We start from the raw sequence: 13,226 nt of genomic DNA on the forward strand, positions 1-13,226 counted from the left end.
CTCCAACAACAAACGTCTCCTTCAAGTCACTAAATCCAATAACTCTGCAGGAGCCTTCCTCTATTCACATTTTATAGCTACAAAATGGAACACTCTGCCCACTAATATATCAGCCGCTACATCCTTAGCTCAGTTCTGGAAATCTCTAAAAACACCCCTACAAGCTAATTGGATTTGTAACTGTGACTCCCCAGGCTAGTCTAACTCCCTTTCTTTCTTGCTCACCCAGGGTAAATTCTCCTCCCTTATTTTCATGCAGTAGACCGCTCTTTGTCTTGCAAGTCTCATTCCTCATACCTCTCTTTTCCTCTCAACAGTTACTGATTCTTCTAAGTATAAACACTTGGTGTTTACTTTATATTATTATACTACTATATCATACTGAATGTTATTTTGATTGTACAGTTTAAGGTGTTCCATCTTTGTACCTGTATAGTATAGCGTTTTTCACCCTACTTTTAGTTGAGGTACAGTTAAAAGTGTTATTATGTTACTTTTATTTGATGTAAAATGTACACTGTTATTCTTCTGTACCCTTGTGAAACTGTACTTTATTAATCTATATTATACATGGAGATTTTCTCCCCTGGCCTCTGCAGAAAAAATGACTTGTTTCCAGTCGGACTTTCCCAGTAACCAAATGTAAAATAAATAAATTAATAAAATAAATGAAAATTATATATTTATTCTGTGTGGCTGATGTAGGCACTATTCCCTTGTAATGTGTGTTTGTGTGTGTGTGTGTGTGTGTGTGTGTGTGTGTGTGTGTGTGTGTGTGTGTGTGTGTGTGTGTGTGCATATGCGTATGTGCATAACTTTTGTCAAAGGGAGGTGTGTGATGAATTTTATTTTTGATTTTTAATAATGGAGCTGATGACAGCATTTTAATGCACTTCCACCTAATTCAGTTGGTAATAAAACATAATAACAGTAAGGTGATTGTCTAATCAACTGAGAAAACCCTGTCTCTTGAAGCAGAGATAGTCAATCAAAATATATTGTATAATGCAGAAAATGGCACCTGTGCTACTGAACTGGTACTCTAGTTTAGGCAGAGCTCAGGAGGAATATTTCCTCTTCAAGCCTTAGAGTTGATTATTTATTTATTACTAATAGTAAGCATAAGGAGCAATGCCCTGGAGCAGTGGTATATGGTGTATGCTGGCACGCTTGACCCAACACAAAACTTATTTTTTTACTGCTTTATCCCAGTTTCTTTCAGATGAAACAGTTTCATGGAGAGCTTCTTTTGATGTCTATTCATCAGTGTTCAACTGTTTGCATTTTGACTAAATTCATGCAAGTAGAAGGAAATTACTTTTTCTTAAGGTTAAGCACCAAGGAAAGTTCACTTAAGTTATTTATATATCTTTGGTCAGTATATTCTTGTCATTTCATCCTTATTCTATCTGTAAGCAAGATGAAAGATGGAAACTTAGCTTATTAACAAGCACTGCTGTTATAATATCATTAGAAATGCTTGAATAAAACATTTGTGGCATAAACTAAAACTTATAGACTACAAATCAAAGTTGTTTTAGTGTGCACAGTACTAATATGTTAAGTGACATCAATTGCATAGTTTTGTACAAACAACTTAGATTGAAATGGATGTTTTAAACAGCAGAAATACATGTGTGTGTTGGGAGGTGAGAGGTATTAAAGGATTAACTTCATAATTTGCATAAAATGGCAATACTAGAAACATATCAGGCTACAGAGATGGACATGACATACCTAGTCTCAGACATGCCATTAAGCAATGTTCTGTACTAGGTTTTAATTTGCTGGCTGACTACTAAATGAGTGAGTCAGAACAACTTACTTGGCTAAACATTGGTTAATGATTAAACACACACCTCCCAACCTCTTAAGGGCAAGAAATCTGGACAAAGCCAAAAATAATAGGGTGGGAAAGGCCCAAAATCAGAGACAGATTTTAAATATTGTTTTATTAGAAAGTTTTCAGGTTTTGTATTAGCGTTAATTTTCTGAAAGATATGAAATCTGAAACTCAAATTTATTTTATTATTTCATGATTTCAATTCTCAATGATTTGCCAGAAAAAAAAACTCTTATTTTAGGAAGGAGAGATGAAAAATACATGGCAAAAATCTGGACATCTTCAAAAATCTGGGCAACTGACAGATATGATTAAACATCATGAGGTACATTTTGAAAGAGTTTACTTCAGTTAGGAAAGAATATGGACTAGTTGCTTTAGTAGTTAGGAATGCACCCACCTTCTTAAAAGTTTTTTTATCTGTACATTATTAAAATAACCAGGTAAGATGAACATTTAGACAAGATCTGCTGACAAAAATATTTTGCTAAAGACATATATTATATTAGTTTCATTATGAAATAAAAGCAAAAATAATGCACTCAGGAAATTATTTATAACTGTCTTCTGTGGAACTGACTTATTCTAAACAGAATTATGACTTTGGATACATAATATGTGGCTACAAAAAGGTAGCCTGGCAGCATGCCAGGGTTGCCCAGAATAGAGAACTGATAGGCTACTAGACTGTAAAACAATGAGGAATGCCACAAGCAGAAAATTAGAAGTGACACTTCTTATACCTCTCAACTTTTTAGAGCAATAAGTCTGTACAAGGCCATAAATAAAAGTGGGACAAAGGCCCAAAAATAGGGACAATTTTTAAATATTTCTCTTACAAACATAGAAAGTTAATTGAACAACAGGTTTTTGTATTAGCATGAATTTTCTGAAGGGTAGGAAGTCTGAAACTCAAATGTATGTCATTATTTTCTAACTTCAATATTTAATGACTTGCCACTAATTTGCCAGAAAACCACAATTTTATGAAAAATGGACCAAAATACGAGGTAAAAATCTGGACATTCGGCAAAAATGTGTATAATTGAGAGGTATGGCGTCGCTTGTTGCTTTGTTACAGCTTGCTAGTTAAATACAGTATATAGTACTGTATCTGGCGCTGACAATGGCATGCCAAGGACATCAAGTGAAAGCTGTCCACTGAATTGTACTTAAACTGTATAAAAAAGACAACTGAGGGTGGCAATTAATATATGTAACCTAGGAGAGAGCAAGAGGCAAGAGTTGGTGTTTGGGATGAACATTTTGGTATAACTCAGTTTGTAAATGAATTAGATAAAGAAGACATTTGTCAACAGTGGTAGCTTACAACAGAAGGGGTATTAAATACTGGATACAGATATATTTGCAGTCCTGACAGTGAGAGAATGTCCTTGGAACCCACATCACAGCTGATAAGAAGAAATCCGTTGTGTGTGCTTTAATGTAAGGGAAAGTCACAACTGGATCATGATGACTTTAAATGGAAGAGAAATACTGCTGAAAGAACACCCTTTGAAATAACAATGTGGGCAAATAAAAATGGCAGTTTCTAGTAGCGTTGCAAATGCTTTTAATAGACAAATGTGTTATCTGCAAGTCTATGGCATAAAATGTTGGTTGGCAAGCCATTTATCTGTCATCTCTCTTTGTACAAAATATTACTGCTTACCTTGTTTTGCCTTTTTTGCCTTCTTCTAAGTCTTAAAAACTCTTTGTGCTGTCTTGAAACAAAGTTTACTGCTGCATATTCCAGCAAGGCAGCAAACACAAACAAAAGGCACACAGCCATCCAGATATCAATAGCTTTAACATATGACACCTAGGAGAAATGAAACAAACATACTTAGTCAACAATGTCCTTCAGGAATGTATAAGCAACTGTAATGAAATGGGAAATATGTTTTCAGAGTCAGTTTAGAATGTTAATGCGGTTTTATTAATGTACATTTTGCCTTTAGCATTCATTTGTGTTGTTATACTTTCATAATAGATGTAAGAGAGCACAAAAGAGCAACAAAGAACAAGCAAATACATCATTCAGAAGTAGAATGTAAACACATAATAAACAAGAAAAAGTCACACACAGGCAAATAATTAAACTGAAAAATATGTTACAGAATCATCAGACTGAAATGGCCTCATAACACAGCAATCTGATTTATACAACTGTTCCAAGCAAATATGTTCATTGTTTGAGATGATTTAATTCAGAATATGCAGAAATCAGTAAAAGAGAGCACATTCACAAGCTGCCTGTTCTTATAGGTTGACTCCCTATAGTTAAAAGTTATGAGCTGGTAGTGAACAATATCATTTAATAAGTATATGTCCTTCAATGACCACATACATGCTATACTATTTAAACAAGCCATGTAACCAAGCCATTAGTCCCAGATCATCATTAAAATTTGGCATTGCTGATAAATGAATCTTAATCATTTAAAAATAAATAAATAATTTACGCCACAGGCTATCCAAATAATGGGCTACACAGAAGTTATAGGATGACATATCCATATTATAATGTGTATAAATTTGTAGCATTAGCTTGTACCAAATAAGTACTCGTGATTTGGACCTAGGATTGCTTAATGCAATTTTTCAGCTGTTGACCACTTCTCAGAAGTTCACTGACCTAATAATGGCTGTTTGGGGTTATTTTTCTTTCTTATTACAAAAAAAAACTACATCACCAACAATTTACATCTCAGAAAATGCACATCGATGTAAAACCTGCTGTTTTATTTACCTACATAAGATCCTTGACTGTGTCTGCTCATATTTGTCTAAGATAACTTGTTTTGTTTTTTGGTGAATCACTGAGGAGTATAGTCAATGCCATGCATTAGAGCTTTCACTGAGGAGTATAGTCAATGCCATGCATTAGATTCAAAGAAGGTGCAAAAGCAAAAAACAAAACAAAATAAAATATACCACAGACCAAGGCGCCAAAATAAAATTCCAAACCAAGAAAACAGTTTTACTGAAATTAGCCCTAGAACTAGGAACAAAATTCAATCCATATTTTAAAACATTTAACTCTATACCTGAAAAAGAATGGTCAGTTAAATTAATCAAACTAAAATTGTCCATCTTTGTGTTTATGTTTCGTCCCCTGACGAGTTGGATCCCAGAAAAGATCGACTTCTGGTAAGAACAGTCTTTTTGTTGCCAAGGTTCTTCTTGTTGAAAAAAGAAGATGAAGAAGAAGAAGAAGAAATGGTACAAATAGTACCCAATTTCATCTTCATCTTAACAGAATTATCATTGTCAACTAACGGAGAGGTGTCACTATTAGTGACTTCCAATTTATCTACTTCAGCATCAGTCCCAGTCATTGCACTACCAACAGTAGTAATTTTACCCAGATCAGTAACAGTGGTGACCGGAAAAGAAGTTTGATTATTTGTATCTTTAACATACGTTTTAGAAAGGTGTTTGTCATTGATATTTGCATTTGAAACAACTGCACTGTAAGCCCGGGTGTTATAGTTAGTAACATGTTGCCCTCTGTAGTTATTACCTTGATGGTTACTAGCAAAATTGTCATAAGCAGTCTTATTTTGATATGAAGAAATGTCCCGCGCCAATTTCAGCTGTTTCCTGTTGATCACTTCAACCGAATGCTGATCAACCTCTTTAGACAAACACTCGAAAAAATCTACAAACCCATCATCAACAAACATACCTTTTAAAGCGAGTTCAATTGCCACAATCTCATCTTTAAGAGAACTCATTTTGGTAAAGTTATTGTCAATGAGTATCTTCAAAAAACGCAAGCCAGCATCATTGAAAAACATAGTTAAAGTATCAAACATAGGATCACCAACATTAACACCGTTGGGGCATTTGAAAAATCTCAGCCCCTTTGGTACAATGTCTAACTCAATACAACGAGAGAAATAACAAAGCCGAACAAGAGGGGGCCCAGGACTGAGCCCTGTGGGACACCGCTTGTGACCGTCTTGGAGTCTGACATGGCACCAGCAACTCTAACCCTGTGGGTTCTGTCCTTGAGCCAGTTTGCAACCCATCTTGTGACATATGGGTTTACATTTAAGCTGGTGAGCTTTTCTATGATACCCGAGTGGGGTATTGTGTTGAAAGCTTTTGCAAGGTCAAGGTAGGCTGTGTGAACTGCCTTACCCTCATCAATGGCCTTGGTGACTGTTTCAAAAAAGTCAACCAAGTTCAAGAGGCATGATCTGCCCTTGACAAAGCCGAATTGGGTAGGATCCAATGTCTGTAGGTCCCCTATGTCTTTATTTATGAGTTCCATTATGATCCTCTCCATAGCTTTGCAGACCAGGCTTGTTAAGCTTATGGGGCGGTAATTACCAGGGTCCGTAGAAGCACCGCCTTTGTGGAGTGGGACCACAGTTGCCGTACGCCACTCTTTGGGTACGTATCCTGTGGTAAGGCTAAGATTAAACAGCAGCCTTATGTGTGGGTTTAGTTCCTCATTGAGTTCGTGTAGCACACAGCCAGGGACACCATCTGATCCCATTAATGCTGTGTTTTTAGCTTTAGAGAGAGCAGCTCTCACCTGGGCATTTGAGATGATTGGGAGGCTACACTCTGCTGGGATAGATATTTCTCCTTTTGGGGGGGGAGACATTTTCACTGAACCTGTCTGCCAGTATGTTTGCAATGTCTGTGGGTTCAGTGATTTTTGTATCATTTTGGACTAATTCTGAGCATATCTGGGAGTTTCCACCCAGATTTCTAACATAGCTAAGGAAGGCCTTATGATTGTCTTTTGAGTCCTTGGCGATTTTTCTCTCAAAGTTGGCCTTGGATGATTTTATGAGTGATCGTAGTTTTTTACTAGTATTGATCAGAGATGTCTTCCCTTTTAGGGATTTTGCTCTATCTTGTAGTAGCTTTCTCCTCTTGTTGTAAAGTTTGTTTATGGCTGGGGTCCACCAGATTGGGCGCTTTCCTTTGGTGGAAAGGGTCTTGATTTTATTTGGGATTGCTTGATCCATGCAATCCTGGAGGTGCTCATAGAAAGCATTTGTAAGGGATTCAGCAGCGTGGGTTGTGGTTTCCAGTGGCTCAGGGGTCTTGAAGGATACCACACCAGTCTTAAGAAGTGTGAAGTTGGCTTTTGAGAAGTTCTTCACTGTGGTCTTTTCTTTTGGGAGTGGGGGCAGGATGTGGATCTCCAGTGAGATTAGTTTATGGTCTGATCTCACCAATGAGGGATATACTTCCGGTGTGGAGCATTTTGTCCCCATGTTTGTGATGATCAGGTCTAGTATATTTTCACCTCTTGTGGGAATGGTGACAAGTTGTTCCATAGCATTTGAGTTTATGAACTCCAGGAACCTTTGGGCTAGGGTATTGGGGCTTGAGTAATGTTCCCAGTCTATGTTTGGGTAGTTGAAGTCACCCAATATGATGGTGTTTGGAGAGACATTTATACTGTCCAGTGTCTTCAGGAAGGCTGTGTGGGGTTCCTGAGTTTGAGAGGGTGGCCTGTAACATGCTACAAACTGTAGAGCAGTTTTGCCTATGGTTAATTGCACCTGAATGGTCTCTGATGCTTCGTGAGTTGCCACCAGCCTGGAGGTGTGGGTATCCTTGATGAATATGGATACACCCCCTCCTTTTGTGGTACGGTCCGGGTTTTGGGGCCGGAACGCATGATATGAGGTAAAACCTGATAGTGCCGGGGTGCTCTCAGGAGCCTTGAACCAGGTTTCAGTCACAGCACAGACATCGATGTTCTCCATACTGAGGAGGGCTTCGAGTGCATGCATCTTGAGATTTAGACTTCTGGCATTGAGCAGCATTACCCTTAGTTTTTTTCCATTATTGTTTTCTAGGGCGGTGGGTTTAGAATTGAGACTTGTCTAAAAAAGGCACTATGGGGGTGGCAAGAGCCTTTGCCAATATCCGGAAACCCAGGGGTGACAGGTGCAAGCCGTCCCTTGCGAAGCAGCGTGGCTTGTCAAGCATGTCATTCCAGGCAGACAGACACTGGATCCCCTTAGAATGACACCAGAAATTAAGCCAATTATTAAAACTGATCATTTGTCTCTGTATTGTGGCATCATTCTTGGTGAAGGTAGGATACTGATCAGGGCCAGGGTCATACCAGCCTGGGCTACATAATCTGAGAGCTCCTTTATGTCTCTTTTCATGTAGTCCAGGGAGGTACGTCTCAGGTCATTCACACCGGCATGCACAATGACTGAGTCATACTTGTACTTGTTGTGGAGTGACCTGAGTGCTTGTGTTATGTGGCGGATTCTAGCACCCGACAGGCAGCTTACTGTTGGTTACTACTGTATCTGGTTAAGGGAATAAGATTTCCTTTGCTTGTTAAAGTTATCCCACTTAGTCTCAGATATGTTATGGCTTTTCAAGAGAAAACTCAGCTAATGCTTTTTCAGTTAACTCAAACTCCCTGTTTGATGAGTCCTGAAGAAATGAATAAGTGTGACACTCAGGTTTAACAAACTGTATGTCTTTTGCATTTCTTAGGCAACTAGAAAGTTACTACTGGCAATGATACCAGATATGCAGTAGTGGTTTTCAGTTAACTTGCTTTTCCAAGTACCTTTGATTTACTGACCACTGTATAGTGAATTCTGATTTCAAACACACATCACATTACTTGCACTTTTTAGTACATTCCTTCTGTTTGAGCTATTTTCAGTGGATGATATTACTATGTAGGCTTTATTTTGCTTGTTTCATGGATGGACATATCACAGAGTCTCTCCAATGACTGATCAGTAAAGAACTACCAAGAAATTTTTGAAATACGCCATTCTGAGGGCCATTACAATGACTGTGCTGTGAATCTTTGAGTTACATTTGAACAAACCTACAGTCAGATTAAAACATTTTTTTATTTATTTACCCTTTCATGACTGGATTAATCCCATTAGACCAATGTAGTGTTTTCAGAGGTGACCCAAGGAGGTATTTATACTACTAGGTGAAATTTGGACAGGGCATCAGGGAATTTCAACTACTCTTTTCAATAAGTGGCATGGCATCTGTTAAATCCATTTGAGTTACTGCCAACTCAAGTAGATGGGACCTCAGCTGAACACCTCATCCAAAGGTGAGCAGACTCAGGAGTACAGCATCCCCTAATGCTGCACTGTATTTTCACTAATGGGGAATTAATCCAACCACTAAAGTTGGGAATAGAACCTATGGTCTCCTGATCTTTCAGCATCACAGGTGTGTGAGCTACTTGTTGAGCCACTGACCCTTTTGGAAGAGCAAGTCCTCCTGCATTCTCTTGTGGTGATTTCAACTCTCCATGTGTTCCTTGCTTATATATATATGAGAGAGAGAGAGAGAGACAAACATACTGCATGGATGCATAACTGTGGAGAAAAGTGAAAGCCTCTCCCCCAACACACTCAGAGAAACAGCACTGGCAATGAGATTATTTGTGACAATGTGTAATTGAGACATTGCAACTCAGATGTGATTGTCAAGTTCTAACGTCATCTGCTTCATGGTGGACAATAACTAGGGAAGGCCTATTACAGCAGATCATTGAACATCTGGCCAGATGCAGTTAACAAAATCCAAATAACTGAAATGTGTTCCTACCAAACCTATATCTTTACCATTGAGGAGTCATGGCCTCTGAACTAACTGTAAGAAAATATACCTATATAGTTTGTATTTACTTTGGCGGGGAGAGAATTTACATTTGTATTTTTGAGGCACATAGTTTGGCTAATTGACTTCATTGCAATAGATTTATAGTTGATAGCATACAGAAAAAATCTCTCTCTCTGTCTCTCTCTCTCTCTCTCAGGTGTTATTGGTGGTGAAAAACAACTTATCACATCTATGTTCAAGAAATGTATATGCTTGGAACAGCATTACTTCAATGGTACAAAAAATTATGGGCTTCCTTAAACGTGACTTTATCCAAGATGCAATGACTTTAGAATTAACATATTTCATTAAGGAGGATATTGAAGTTACATATCCCTACATGAGTGTTTATTTGACCTTTGTTACTGGGTTAGTCCTACTAGGCTAGTGGCCTCTTTTCAGGGGTGACTCTTTTTGATAGCTTCTGTGGGATCTTTTACATCCTCCTGAGCAAACATCATCTCAAGCAGATGGGGATACAGTTGGGATTACCGTAACAGAAAATTTTTATTTTCAAAGTAGCATTTTAGTAAATATAGCTCAACATTTTCAATGAAATGATTATATTACAGTCTTTCTAGCATATGATTTAAAATATTTGATAAAAAGTATGTCATCACATAACTTTTAAAAACAAGTAGATGACTGGATCTGGTAGACTATTCTCCTATATGCTAATATTTGACTATGAAACATGCATATCATGTAATTTTTATGACATAAACTTTTGATGACCATCATGACCATCACATTCTGTAACAGCAAAAATATTTTCATTCTTTGCCTACCTAAAAATTGTCAGTTATGAGGGTCTTTAGTAAAGGATGGAAGTGAAGTATGGCTTGCAAAATGTGAATAATATTTTCTATTTTATTGTATGTCATTATATTAATGACTTGCAGAGTTTATTCTGTGATGTAACTATGTGACATAAAAAGCATTAACAGCTATATTTTATAGGAGTTATCAATATCCATTTATAAGCCCTTTTTGATGTGTTGAAATAACTTTGTCTGCATCAGTTACATTTTTATATCTAAAACCTCCTGTCGAATATTCATGGCAGCTGATACGATTTCCATTCTGTCCTTATGTTAGGCTTGGGAGGCACTTTAGTCTATTACTTTTTATCCTTTGTTTTACTTAGATGTATCTATATTTATTAAAAAAGATCATCTCATAAAATTGTTTAAATGTGCTGAGTTTAGTTCGGAAAAATCTATATTTATGTACATTTTAAATGTTTTGAAACTGACCCCTTCAAAGTAGCTTATTAGGATTTGCAAGTTAGTTTTCTTTGAACATTTAGTTTACAAAACTTGAGAGTATTATGGCTGTTTTGCCAAGGAATGTAGCTGTGTTCATTTCTTAAAAAATGCAGCCTGTTTTCATTTATTCAATGTTCACTGTAATTTTAGATCTTCTACAGTGACAGACATTATGACTGTAGCAAACTTTTGATGACTTTATCTGCTGTCTTTAGGGCTACAACCGATGTCTTATACTTGAGCGGTTTTCATCTTCATTAAATGTGTCCATCTGATTGGCTTGTTAGGTGCAGCGGAATACTAATTGCATGACCATTGAGGTTTTCTCCATGAGACTCAGATGAAAAGGGGATCTTAGTCCAGCCTAACTATCCTGGTTAACTAATGCAAATCAACAAACATAACCATTTAGTATGTCTCTACAGAAAACATATAATCTACCATCTTTATTGATATAATGATTTATTTGCATCCCTGCAGAAAAATTATAACCCAACCTCTTATTGTTGAATTAAGCATTTACTACACTACGCAAAAGAGACTAGAACACATCTAATTTCTACTGACATCAAGATTGCCTGTCTACAGAGAATCATCCCCCTCCCCCAATCGTTGTTATCACACATCATATGTTCCATTTCCATATGAGGCATTCACATTTGAGCTTTTTGTTGTTTCTTGTGCTGGCATAAGAGTCATTAATCCGATACAACAATGAATGAAACATGAAGAGTTTAATGTAAAGAAATTCCTTGGTACACAAGTTATTACTTCGAACTACAAATGAACGATACATGAAGAGGTTGACATGTAAAGTAATTAAATATACTTTCCAATCAATTTCCTCCATACTGCATACAATTCTTAAAACTCACACTAACTGATTTGTCAGTAGTTTAGTATTCAAGCACTTTGATCTATTAAATGCTACAGTTAAAACAGCTAGTTGATTAGTCAGTTTGGCAAAAAGAGTACCTGTCAGACTAGAATCCTGTGGAAGAAAAATTTCAATGAAAGAGAGCCTGATTACCTAATCAGTGTCATTGTATAAACGCTTACATTCACAGCACTTCAAGCAAAGAAAGTATCTGATTTTAACTGCTGTACAGAACATGAAACTTGGCTAATCACAACATGCATATCTTTGCAACTAGTTTTGAATGTATTTTTTTTCACAATAACTGATATTCACATTTCTGCAAGTGTAACAGCAAAAGAAAAGGAACAAAAAGAAAAATACCGTATTTCAAAACCATGCATTAAGTTCTGATTTGTAACACATGACCTCAAGCTCTTCAAGTACTGACTAAAATTTAAGTGGTCAAATTCACAAGGGAAATGTAATACCAATAGCAATATTAATATGATTTATCATTGCCTTACTAGTAAGAAAAAACACAAAAAGAAAAATCTAGCAAAGCCAGACTTCTAACTGTGTGATACCTTAAATCTCTTCCATCAGATGCTTCATGGGATATATGCAAATCACCCTTTAAGGATATTAGGTGCTTCAGCTAAATGGCAATTCTGAATGTCCATGACATTCTCTTTTACTTTCATTTTAAGTCTATTCATGGACAATTCAGACCATTAAAGTCAAACTCCTCTAACTGCAGACATGCATGTTTCTGTCTCCTTAGCACATCATCGGCACAGCATAAGAGGAATGCTTGAAGTTTGGAGACACAGGGTTGTCATACCTAGCTGATAACTATAAACATTAGGATGTCTACAAAATATCCCAACTAACAAACTAAAACCGAGAGTAAAAAGTTCACACAGACAACCAACTGGCTAAAAAACACAAAAAGAAAAATCTAGCAAAGCTAGACTTCTAACTGTGTGACACCTTAAACCTCTTGCAGCATCAGAGGCCTCATGGGATATATGCAAATCACCCTTTAAGGATATCAGGTGTTTCAGCTAAATTGCAATTCTGAATGTCCATGACTTTTTCTTTTACTTTCATTTTTGTCTATTTATGGACAATTTCAGGCCATTAAAGCCAACCCCCAGTAGCTGTGGACATGCATGTTTCTGCCTTCTTATGACATCATCAGCACAGCATAAGAGGTATATCTGTGTGATCTTGTGGGAACATAGCAAATTTTCTAGTAAAAAATGTTATTATTAATGTTCCTAGCATTAACAACCATCAGAGATGCATCAAATGTTGTTATCTGTGAACTGTTATATTTTTGACCTGGCAAAAATCCTGGCCAGTGTTTGTCAAATATTGCAAAATATCTGCTGCAAAACATCTCTTCCTTGATCTAGGCAAATGTACACCATCCTGTCTGACCACGTGTGCCCAAAAGAAGGCTTGGATGCTCTCAACATTTTTATTTTTTAAAACAGGACATTTTTTCCATGTAGGTGTTTATCCAAAAAATCTTTTCATTCACAATGACCTGACTATCCTTTCTATAGGTGATTTGTGAAAAATATGTCCTAACACCAGTACAAGCTATACT

General features: G+C 36.8%; 1 protein-coding gene across 1 annotated transcript in view; it reads right to left on the bottom strand.

Annotated features, from left to right (window-relative positions):
• The window catches only part of GLRA2 (glycine receptor alpha 2), a 1,310,903-nt gene that overhangs the window by 134,233 nt on the left and 1,163,444 nt on the right, over positions 1–13,226 (bottom strand). The window contains exon 8 of the mRNA XM_044072525.1: positions 3,516–3,665. Coding sequence (XP_043928460.1) covers positions 3,516–3,665 — 150 coding nt within the window. The remainder of the gene's footprint in view (positions 1–3,515; positions 3,666–13,226) is intronic.

This window comes from Protopterus annectens, chromosome 5.part0, assembly GCF_019279795.1.
Source record: "Protopterus annectens isolate FY-2018-M chromosome 5.part0, PAN1.0, whole genome shotgun sequence".
NCBI classification, from domain to species: Eukaryota; Metazoa; Chordata; order Ceratodontiformes; family Protopteridae; genus Protopterus; species Protopterus annectens.